Source organism: Lygodium microphyllum, chromosome 24, assembly GCF_053477565.2.
Source record: "Lygodium microphyllum isolate KBCC chromosome 24, Lygodium_microphyllum_v1.1.10, whole genome shotgun sequence".
In the NCBI taxonomy this organism is placed as follows: Eukaryota; Viridiplantae; Streptophyta; class Polypodiopsida; order Schizaeales; family Lygodiaceae; genus Lygodium; species Lygodium microphyllum.
Genome location: NC_141158.1, coordinates 5,623,134 through 5,635,243, shown reverse-complemented (window position 1 = coordinate 5,635,243; position 12,110 = coordinate 5,623,134). Strand labels below are relative to the sequence as shown.

General features: G+C 41.2%; 1 protein-coding gene across 1 annotated transcript; it reads left to right on the top strand.

Annotated features, from left to right (window-relative positions):
• The first annotated feature begins 572 nt into the window (after window positions 1-572).
• Window positions 573-935, top strand: LOC148014809 (uncharacterized). The gene has a single exon (XM_087666060.1). It carries the CDS (start codon window positions 573-575, stop codon window positions 933-935), a length of 363 nt encoding a protein of 120 aa, XP_087522186.1.
• Window positions 936-12,110: the final 11,175 nt, after the last annotated feature.

The following is a 12,110-nucleotide window of genomic DNA, read 5'->3' as shown; positions in this document are numbered from 1 at the left end:
TGTAATCCAAAGTGGTTAGAGATAACTAATGCTTTTTTGCCTGGACAGACTGCTTATGATCGTCCAGATTTGACTGCTCGGGTATTTCATAAAAAACATGTTGATATGATGCATACATTGTTGAAAAGGAATCTGTTTGGAAATGTTGCAGGTTATGTTAGTGTGATTGAGTTTCAAAAGCGGGGGCTACCACATTCTCATACTTTGCTAATTTTGGAGCACCCTTTTAAACCCTCTGAAGCATGCCATTATGATAGATTTGTTTGTGCTGAGTTTCCTGATAGAGAAAAGTTTTCAGCTTTGTTTGAAACTATCTCAAAATGCAATGTCCATGGTCCTTACGGTGTAATGAATCCCAAGAGCCTTTGCATGCGCAATGGTCGATGCACTAAAAAATTCCCTCGGAGGTTTGTGAATGTAACAACTGTTGATAGCTCTGGCTATCCTGTTTATAGAAGACGAGATGATGGAAAGACAGTCACAATAAAGGGTAATACTATTGATAATCGATGGATTGTTCCATACAATCCGTACTTGAGTAAAAAATACAATGCACATATAAATGTTGAGGTATGCTCAACGGTGCTATCAAGTATTTGTATAAGTATATATACAAGGGACATGATCGTGCAACGATTAAATTTTCTGTTGGAAACTCAGGGTTAAATGGTACGACCTTTCGTGAAGTAGATGAGATTGAGAGTTATTTAGATTCACGGTATGTTTCTGCTTCGGAAGCGTGTTGGCGAATATATGACTATGCATTGCACAATGAGAAGCTTGATATACAGCAGTTGCAGGTGCACTTGCCTGGTAAGAATTATGTGGTGTTTCAAGATACAAACAATATATCACATGTTATGCAGAATGAAGATATCAGGAAAACTACTCTTACGGAATGGTTTGTGTGCAATCATGTTCATCCAGAGGCTTGAGCTATTCGGTATCAAGACTTCCCGATGTATTGGGTGTGGAATGCACAACGGAAGGTATGGACAAAGAGAAAGCGTGGAAATACGTGTGATCGAATATACTTTGTGCCGCCCACATCTGGTGAGCGTTATTACTTGCGAATGCTCTTGACAGTGTCTCGAGGATGTATGTCTTTTGATGATTTGCGTACTGTTGGCAACATGGTGTACAACACCTTTAAGGAAGCCTGCATTGCAAAGGGCATGTTAGAGGGTGATGATGAGTGTGTTGTGTGCTTGGAAGAGGCTGCATTTGTATAAGTTGGTGCCCAGTTGCGTGCTTTGTTTGCTGCAATTTTGGTCTTCTATGAGCCTGCAAAGCCTGGTCAGCTCTGGGATAGGTTTATGTCACCCATGATGGAGGATATTTTGTATAAGTTACAGCTAGAGCATGTGCATATATCTTTTGCAGTTCTACAACAAGAGGCATCAAAGAGGGCTTTATTGCATCTTCAGGATCTTTTATGATAGCATGGGCGAAGATTGTCTGACTTTGATGGATTGCCAGAACCTCATTGAACAGATTCTCAGTTGTGTGCTAACCCTCTTTTAGAAGATGAATATGCATATGATATACTGGAGCAACGTAGAGTTTGTGTTTGTATGGAGGCAATGTTGAATGATGGACAGAGGGTTGCATATAATACAGTTATAGGTGCCATTGGTGGAAACTTTGGGAATGTTTTTTTTTTTGGATGGTCCCGATGGGTCTGGAAAGACATTTCTTTACAAGTGTTTGCTTGCTAGGTTGTGCAGTGATGGTCATATAGCATTGGCAATGACATCATCTGGCATTGCTGCTTTGCTTCTATAGGGCGGTCATACTGCTCACTCGAGATTTAAAATTCCATTGGATCTATGTAATCGATCCACCTGTAATATTCCTGTTCAGAGCGATCTTGCTCAACTGTTCAGACAATCGAGCCTTATTTTATGGGATGAGGCTCCCATGATGCACAGGTTTGCATTTGAAGCTGTTGATAGAACTTTAAGAGATATTATTGTGATAAATGCGGGATCTAGAGCATGGCAAAGGCGGAAGCTATGGAGGATGGAAGATGAAGATACTACTCATGTTGACATTGACAAAGAAGACAACTGTTACACAAGTGAATTAGGTTTCAAGATTGAGACTTGAACTCATAAACACAATCTTGTGTAGGACTGACAATGACACATAGACTTGACAGAAAGAGACAAGTACTATTGCATTATCATCATATGAAAGTGATAGTCAAGTACATCATTATATAGGATTGCTTGGTAGCACACTACATCACTGTGCCTATGGGATCTGTCTCTCTTCCTAGAATGAATTGCATCTTCCTAGCCTAGTTGTTCCATACAAAGGGGCATACATAGGGTGTGATTGGTAGATTCTCAACACCCCTCCTCAATCACAACCTGAAAGTACAAAGTGTGTAGAGGCTTTAATGAGAGCAGCACCTGCAAAGTGTGGGCATACCACAAACATGGCAAAACACCAGAGGCTGTCGCAGAAAAGGCTAAGTGTGGGTACCATAAACATGGTGGACATCCAGAGGCTATAACAGGGGCCTCACAAAGTGTACAGAGGCTGTAGTACAAGGCTACATGAGGAGTTTACAAAGCTTATGAAAGGAACATTAAGGCAGGTACAATGCTTTTAAAACAGAAAATGAGAGACAAGGACCGATAGGCCCTTGTGGTCTTTTTTAGCATATGATTTCTCTTTGTCAGCATGGAAAATCTTCTTGTCTTTCATCTTTGGTTCTTCAGCTTTGAATGATGTGGTCTTTTGGTCTTCATGGTTGATCTTCTTATTGTCCTTCTTCCTTTGCTCTTTGATCTTATGGTCTTCTTGGTCTGGTTCCCCATGGACTTTGCTTGCAGCTTTAGTCTTCATGTCCATGTCTTTGTCCCCCTCAAGCAAAGACATCTTATTCTTTATGATGGCCAAGGTAACTGGAGTGCCTTCAAAACCTTTAGATGGAATCATTGATTGCACTTTAGTATGAGCAACTCCGTGTCTAAGTAGATCACAAAAATCTTCTATGTAGTGTAGATAAGTCATGTTACTTTTCATAAAGTGTATCCACATATAAATCTTCTTGGTTGTCATAGATATGACCAAGAATCTGCTTCAAATCTGTGAGTAAGTGGCAACCAAATTGATCTTCAATGTGTCAAAAAAACACAAGTGAAGATAGTGTTAAATCAACACTCTTAAGTATCAAGGGATACTAGAGTTGAAGATGGTGATTCTTGATGCCAATCCTTTGCTTGATGAACCTGTTGTTTGAGTCCCCTCCTTGATGTGTGGCACTGACTTTGGTTAACTTGAGAAACTTGGAACTTGAAGTGAAGTTGAAGCTTTGGAGCTCAAGTTTATGAGAGGTCTTCAAATCTTCAATGGGTCTTTAAGTGCTTCAGAGATCTCCCCTCCTTGATTTGATGGACAAATGTTGTTGGAGACTAATCAAATCAGTGAATCAAAGTGGCAAAGGCTTGGGTTGAGTGTCAGGAGAGAGAAAATGAAGAATTTTTGAGTCTGAAGGATTTTGGCTATGGTGGATTTTAGGGTTTCTGAGACAGGGGCCTGGTTTTTCTAACATTGCAGGAGCTATGGTGGACCATTTTCAAAAATTTTTACATGCCTAGGAAGCTGACTTCATGGGCTATCAAAACCCTATGAAAATCGTCAAGATTGCTGGCTGTACTGCACGCGTAGAGACGAATTCCATGAACATGCGCAGTTTGTACAGATTTCCGTGATTTCCGCAATGCTGAGCTCGATGATGACCAATGTTGGACTGTGATGTATCAGGGAGCTTTGCCACGAGTAGAGGAATGTTTCTCCAGAAGGAATCGTGGGCTAAGATGGCCTGTAAAGTAAGATATAGAAGCTCCAAGTGCTGTATGTCCTGTCTGGCTATGGCAGACACAGAGCAGAGATTGTCAGTTTAAGCAATGCTAAGCTATGGAGTGGCCAAGCTCAAGATCTTAAGTGATAGAAAGAAGCCTTGGGAGTCAACAAACAAATGTCTAGAAGAGAGCAGGTTCAGATATGACCTATGGAGAGAGATCCAGGAGCTTCAAGTTTACAGGGTGCTGCTGGCTATGGCTGCCATGGAAGCTTCAGTGAGGATAGAGGTCAGAAATGGAACCATGAGCTGGACTTGAGCTGGCCTGAGGTTAAGAGGGACTGAGAGAGCAGAAAGGGAGTTATGCCATGCCAGACTGGGCTCTGATACCATGTGATAAATGCGGGATCTAGAGCATGGCAAAGGCGGAAGCTATGGAGGATGGAACATGAAGATACTACTCATGTTGACATTGACAAAGAAGACAACTGTTACACAAGTGAATTAGGTTTCAAGATTGAGACTTGAACTCATAAACACAATCTTGTGTAGGACTGACAATGACACAGAGACTTGACAGAAAGAGACAAGTACTATTGCATTATCATCATATGAAAGTGATAGTCAAGTACATCATTATATAGGATTGCTTGGTAGCACACTACATCACTGTGCCTATGGGATCTCTCTCTTCCTAGAATGAATTGCATCTTCCTAGCCTAGTTGTTCCATACAAAGGGGCATACATAGGGTGTGATTGGTAGATTCTCAACAATTATGAGCTGTGACAAACCATTTGGTGGAAATGTTACTTTGCTTGGGGGTGATTTTAGGCAAATCTTGCCCGTCGTGATGAAGGGCTCCTGTGAAGATATTGCTAATGCGGCACTATGTTGCTCTCATTTATGGCAGTATGTTAAGGTGCTAAGGTTGTCTGGGAATATGAGGATGTCAACCACTAGTGGTGTAATGGATAATGGATTTGTTGGTTGGATTCAAGGGATAGGGGATGGAGTGGGTATTACGGAGAATTGTGATAAGTTATATATTCCATCTAGCATGGTATTGAAAGGGTGCTCTATTGAAACCTTGGTTAATAGTGTGTACGGTGAAGTATCCGCGGTGAGAGACTTTGGGGCATATTTTAGCAAGCGTGCTATACTTGCAGCACGGAATACAGAGGTGGCTTCTTTGAATCATTGTGCATTGCAATCGATGCCAAGAGAAGTTATACAGTACTATAGTGCGGATTCAATTGCAGAGACGAGTGATAGCTCATTTTTATACTCTGTAGAGTATTTAAATACACTGGATCTTGGAGGTGGATTTCCTCCCCATCTATTGTTGCTAAAGATGAATGCACCTATTATTCTGCTTAGGAACTTAAATCCAGCAAAAGGTTTGTGTAATGATACATGGTTGATGTGTAAGGCATTCAATAAAAAAGTGATAGATGCTGAAATAATAACAGGGACAAATGTAGGGGAACGAGTTTTTATTCCTAGGATCACTTTTATTCCTAGCACCTTGCAGTTTCTGTTTGCTATGAGGCGGAGGCAATTTCCTATTCGATTGGCCTTTGCTATGACAATCAATAAGTCGCAAGGCCAGACATTGTCTGTTGTTGGTCTTTACTTAAAGACACCAGTATTTACACATGGACAGTTGTATGTTGCATTTTCAAGGGTGAAATCCTCATGCAGTGTGAGGGTGTTATTGGATGAGGATGGAAGCACTGTGAATGTCACGACGAACATTGTGTACAAGGAGGTACTTCAGAAGATGCAATGAGGTGCATTGCTTTTTTGCAAAGATGCATACAGAGATGAGTTTTTTGGAGAGTGGAAGATATGCTTGCATTTTTTTAGAGATGTATCTATTGAAATTTGATGGCTTTGTAGTCCTTGCTTGGTGTGTAGGTGAGATAGCCTCGAAGCTGTATTCGGTTGGCATATACTCGATGGTAATTGAGTATATATTCCCTACACTGTATATAAGTGTTTGCTTGACTTTTGTAGATGCCTACTCCAAGCTAGGATTATTATCCAGCTTTTGAGTATCAGAAGGAACTGCAGTGTAACTTGTGCGCAGTGACAACGGATGATATTATAAAAAGAATGCTTGCAAGGGTCATTGAGCGTTTGTATGATGATGTCAACATAGAGATTTTACTTCCAGTCTTTACTGAGGTGGTGCATTGTGGGTATACTCAGTGCTTTCGAGTGCATATGGGTGAAGCTGAGCAGGACAAGAGGTTTCGGCGATCTCACACTGATAGAATACCGAGGGGGTGGCCGGCGTATGAATTTAAGGACCTCAATTGTTTTGTGACGCTACATCAAGCTGTGACAATGCCTACCAAGTGGTTTGCAAGTGCTAAGCCAGGTATTGTTATTCCAATGTTAAGTGATCTTTGTCAATTGTTGAATGTGTTCATATTGACGTTGTGAGCTTTTAAAATTTTAGGCACAAGAAAGAGAGGAAAGACTATCATGTCCCCTGTACCATCACCGGGACGAAGAGTGGCAATGGGACTTGCTTCTTCTGAGCATGCTGTGTTCGAGAATGGAATTTTTCCCAGTGATTCCTCAAAGAAAAGAAAGCTTCATTTTGGTTAGGCCCGATGGAAAGTTTCAACATCTTTGTAGCGTTTGGATGTAGATGTATCTATATCTACTTATCATAGGTGTAATCAAGAAGTGGTACTTCGTGGTTTATTGATACTTGGATTTATGGTACAAAGTTTTCGGCTGTGAAGCAAGGTTTGGTTTTGGGCTTTGCTTCACCTATCTGTATTTGATGCTTGGATATGCTTACACTTTGTGGTTCATTTCAGCGTAGCAATGTTATTTTTGATTGTAACGTCGAATGATCATGTAGAGCTACTTCTAGCTATTGCGCATAGCAGGTGTTGTTGTTTGAATGTTAAGTCCCCTGTACCATCAACAAGACGAACAGTGGCGATCGGACTTGCTTCACCTTGCCATGCTATATTGGAGAGCGGAAATACTATTATGTCCCCTGTAGCATCAACAAGACGAAGAGTGGCGATCGGACTTGCTTCGCCTGGTCATGCTATGTTGGAGAGTGGAAAATTTTCCAATTATTTCTCAAAGAAATAAAAGCTTCGTTTTGGTTAGACCCTATGGGAACTGTAAATTTTTTTGTAACATTTGGATGTAGATGCATAGGCACAATCAAGGAGTGACACTTTGTGGTTTGTTGATACTTGAAATTGTGGTGTAAAGTTATTGGTGCAGTCTCTAGAAGAAACTTTGGTTTCGAACTTTGCTTCACCTATGTGGGTTATTAATACTGGGAGTTTGCATGCAATGCTTGGACAAACTTAAATTTGTGGTGTGGTTCATTTCACTGTAGGAATGTTATTTCTCATTGTAACATCCAAGGATACAAGTTGTTTCTAATTGTTGTGCAGAGCAAGTATAGATACAAGTCTATAAGTTTGCGGCATGGTCATTGCATGTATATATGAGTCTATGTACTCCTTGATGCAAATGCATATTTGGCCTTTTATACATGTGTGTAAGAGAGAGAGAGAGAGAGAGAGAGAGAGAGAGAGAGAGAGAGAGAGAGAGAGAGAGAGAGAGAGAGAGAGAGAGAGAGAGAGAGAGAGAGAGAGAGAGAGAGAGAGAGAGAGAGAGAGAGAGAGAGAGAGAGAGACGTTGAGAGTGATTGAGTGAGTGAGTGAGTGAGTGTGGATACAGAGGGGGGAGGTGTAAATGGGATGAGAGATAGAGGGGTTGTGAGTAGAGGAGAGTAAAGCATGTGATGTTTTTGTGATAGCATTATCCACTGTGCGATAGGGAAGTGAAGTTGCCGCACGGCAACTTCACTTTCCTCGCACCCTGCTTCGAGGCAGCGAAGCTGCTGCGAAGCGGGATAGCGTTCGCGTACGGGATAGCGTTCCTTACGCGCGAAGCATGCAAAAAACGCTAGTCTTACATAATTTAAAGTCTTGGATTAATAATGTGCATTTTTAAGTATACAGATAGTACGTACTTGTAGTATTTGAAACCATCCATTGGGAGTGAGTAGATTGTTGCTCCTTGAATCTTTTACTCCCAAATGACATGGGCAAGTAGCATCTACAGTGTCTTATTTTATATGCACTCTATATTTGTATCAAGAAATATGTGTGCATGTGTGTGTGTGTGTGTGTGTGTGTGAATAAGCTCTTGCTTCCCTATGTTTTTGAGAGAGAGAGAGAGAGAGAGAGAGAGAGAGAGAGAGAGAGAGAGAGAGAGAGAGAGTAGTGCTTTTGAAAAGTAATGCATAGTCATTACCTATTATAAAAGAGAGCTTCTCTGAGAGCAAAGGCTTTGCTTCTTTACAATTAGCAAAGCTCATTGAAAAAATGACACTTTCTTTGCTTGTTTATAGTGAGCAAAGGTCGTTAAAAAGAACACTTTCTTTAAAGATTTCTTATGATTGTTAGAGAGAGAGAGAGAGAGAGAGCTCAATAGGTGCTCCTCAACAACATGAGAGATCAAAACAAAACATACTCTCAATACTTTAGCAACTTGCTCTAACAAAATCGTAGGCCTATTAATTCAATTGAGTAGTTGAAAGGAACAATATAAGTGTAGTACTACTAGGAAAATGAAGGGTACAACTTTTGATAGATTAACATTTGAATAACTTATTCATTTTCTATTATTGATCGTAGATCATACAAAGAAAGAATTGTTGAGCCAAATGCATAACAATGGGGACTTTGGACACAGACTTCTATTCTTTCAGAAAGCTGCAACTCACTTTGGTGACAATCTTTCACCTTGTCTCTCAACACTCTGCTCTGACTAACCATGCACATCCTTCTCTCCAAGTCAAGAGAGCAAGAACAAAAGACTAGCTTCAAGGTGTAGTGAACTCACCAACTTACCTTCTTTCATTGTAGTCCAAAGCTTGAAGCTCAAAGATGGTTCCATGACCACGATCAACATGATGATCCAATGTCGTTGCTCCTTTGCATCCACCACCAAGTACACCAATGAGTCAAGAAGCTAGTAGAGAAGAAAAGAAAAGCAAGAAGATGACAAAGAGCTTCACCTTCCCTTAGTCCCTCACTCAATACACCTCTCACTTCACTCTCTCTCATTCACTCTCAAGAATGGAAGAAAGATGATAGAATAGAAGAAGAGAATAGAAAGCTTCAATAGTTGCATTGATAGAGCTTCGGTAGCATGGATGCACCAAAAGGGTTAATACAACATGAGACCTCCCACCCTTATGTAGAGATAAATTAGGATTAGGGTTAGGTCACCTCTCTAGGACGACACACCATTTTGGGGTTAGGGTTTATGTCCCACATATGTTTTTTAGAGTTTCCACCATCGTGAATCAAAGTTTGCACCCTCTTTTGTGTTTTATGGTTTCCATTGATGTTAATTAGGGTTTGTGCCATCTTTTGGGTGTCCTATCCCCTTTATGGGATCTAGGCCAGTTAATCCTCATAGCATGCTTAAACCTTAGTCTAAATAGACTAAGCCTACACTAATACTATAACAAATACATGTGCGCAACCCACACAATGTGAAAGATGCGAGATCTAGGACATGGCAGTGAGTTATGGTGGATGGAAGGAGAAGAGTGGACTCATGATGGAGAAGACAAAGACACTGTTTGTTACACAAGTGAATTAGGTTCCAAGATTGAGACTTGGACTCATAAACACAATCTTGTGTATGTGGACAATGACACTGACACTTTACTGAAAAGAAAAGAGTACTATCATTACATTAAGAAAAGGAAGCAAGTACAATGCTTTATAGGAAAGTAGGAAACTGCAGTAGGCACCACTGTGCATATGGGATAGGAAAGCCTGCATGTCCTTGGCTCTGAAGCTCCATACAAAGAGGTTGTTAGTGAGTGTGATTGCTGAATCTCAACACCCCTCCTCAATCACAACTAGAAAGGCACAAAGTGTTGAGATATCGAGCTCCACTCGTGATATGCCAGGGTGACCGTTGTGCATTTATGTCACCGACGTGTTAGTTGCAGATGCGGTTGGTACACCGCCCATGAATAATAGCTAGATGACAGCTATCCTTATCTACTCTAGTTCGTGGCTCAATTTGTATGCCACCTTAGTTAGTTGAGTTTGGTTTGAGACCCATATATAGGGTTCTTCTATTTCTTTGTACTAGAGTTCTTTTTTGGCTTACACAACTAAGAAGATGAAAACTGTTTTCAGCCTCCACCTCTGTGTGTATTCCCCCATTGTGTAAGCAAGAAAGCTACAAGTGAGACTCCTTCCTTCTCTCCCACAATCTTGACATGGTATCAGAGCCTTGTTCGTGGTAAGGAGCTCAAGAAAGCAAGCCAAGCTCGCGGTGTTCTGGTAAGAGGAGCAGTGTTGCTTTCATTTTCTGTTTTGGGAGCAGATCTCTGCAGGTAGCACAGCCGAAAATTGCAAGAGTGCATTGTCTCAGGTTGAGACGCCCTTCGCGGTGAAGCAAGAGGGCAATATATGTTGCGGGAAAGGGCTTTAGCCCTTGGCGACCCTGTTTTTTTTATTTGAGGCCATTTCGGGGCCTGTTTTGGAGACGCAAGTTTTCTATACGCACTCAGAAAAAGACCCAGTTTTATGCTGTGCCACCACTGTTCTACAGGTCGGTGAAAAGTTACTGTAGAAATTGCATCGTATGCTTGTGCGCAGAGACATTGGGAGTTACAGAATCATCCTTGTTGCCTGTTGATGCAAAATCGTCACTAGGAAGTGCCTGTGTGGTCAAATACCACTTTCGTCAGTTTTGCAGATTAGCCCTTGTGAGGCTGAAGTTGTGTTCTTTGCAGTGACAGAATTTTTTGCAGTGTTCTATAATGGCGTCTGATTCTCTCTCACAGATTGTCACTGAAAAGCTTGACAATAACAACTTCCAAGCATGGAAGTTTAGAATGACGAATTTCCTTATGGGAAAAGGATATTGGGAATTTGTTGCAGGAAATGAAGAAGAACCAGTTCTTCCTAATGTTCCCAACCAACAGCAAATGCAGGCATTTAAAACATGGCATGAGAGAGCCAGGAAAGTTATGTATTGGCTGTCTATTAGCATTTCAGACTCTATGATTGTGCATATTCAGGATGCAAGTACGCCAAAGGAGGCATGGGATACTTTGTCAAAAATGTATAGCACAAATACGCAAGCCAGGAAAATGCAGCTCAAGCAAGAGTTGCATAATGTGCAAAGAGAAAATATGAGCATCAATGACTACCACATGAAGGTGAAGAAGATTGCAGATGCACTTGCTTCCATTGGGTCGCCAGTGGAAGATGATGATTTAGTTTCTGTGACCTTGAATGGTCTAGGAAAGGATTATGCACAGTTCCAAACATCCATTTCCGTCCGTGAAAGATTTCTTGATTTTGAGGAGTTGATTGCTCTTCTAATTTCTGAGGAGCAGAGAAATGGTGGTGCATCTTCTTCAGGAGGAACTTCAAAAGAAGCTGTCTTCTACTCAAATGCTGGAAGAGGTAGAGGCAGAGGTAGAGGAGGCCGATCTGGAGGCCGTGGTAGAAATCAGAATATGCAGCAAACTCAAGAAAACCAGTCCTATGGAGGAGGACGTGGTAACTCTAGAGGAAGGGGGAGCCAAAGAGGTCGTGGTGGATGGCAAAGAGGCCAAAATGCAAACAGTAATGTTGAATGCTACTACTGTGGTAAAATGGGTCATATGGCTAAAGACTGCTATAAAAAGCAGAATGACATCATGAATGGAAAACTGCAACAAGGGAATTATGCATCTTCTAGTAGACAGGGTGATGATAGAAATGAGCATTTGTTTATGGTGCAGCACATGAACAATTCTGTGACAAGTGCAGAAGAAAGCAACAATATATGGTATGTTGACTCAGGTGCATCAAACCACATGACAGGTCATGCAGAATGGATGGAGGATGCAAGAAAAATAGAAAAACCAGGATTTGTGGAGACTGGTGATGATACTGCACATCCTATTGTGCAGATTGGAAAAATTCCTTTGTCTATGCAGGATGGGAAAAAGAAATACCTGTCAGATGTATTTCATGTCCCGAATATCACCAAGAATCTGGTTTCTGTTGGTCAAATGGTTGAGCAGGGCTTGCAGGTCAGATTTAATCCTCATGGATGCTTTGTTGAGGATATGAAAAATAAAGGTCGCTTGATAGCAAAAGGAAAGAAGAAGGGCAGAATGTTTACATTGGATGCAGACATGCCTGAATTGAGTGCAGCAATGTTTGCACATGGGACCGGTGTAGTTGTAGATATTGATATCTGGCATAAACGCATTGGTC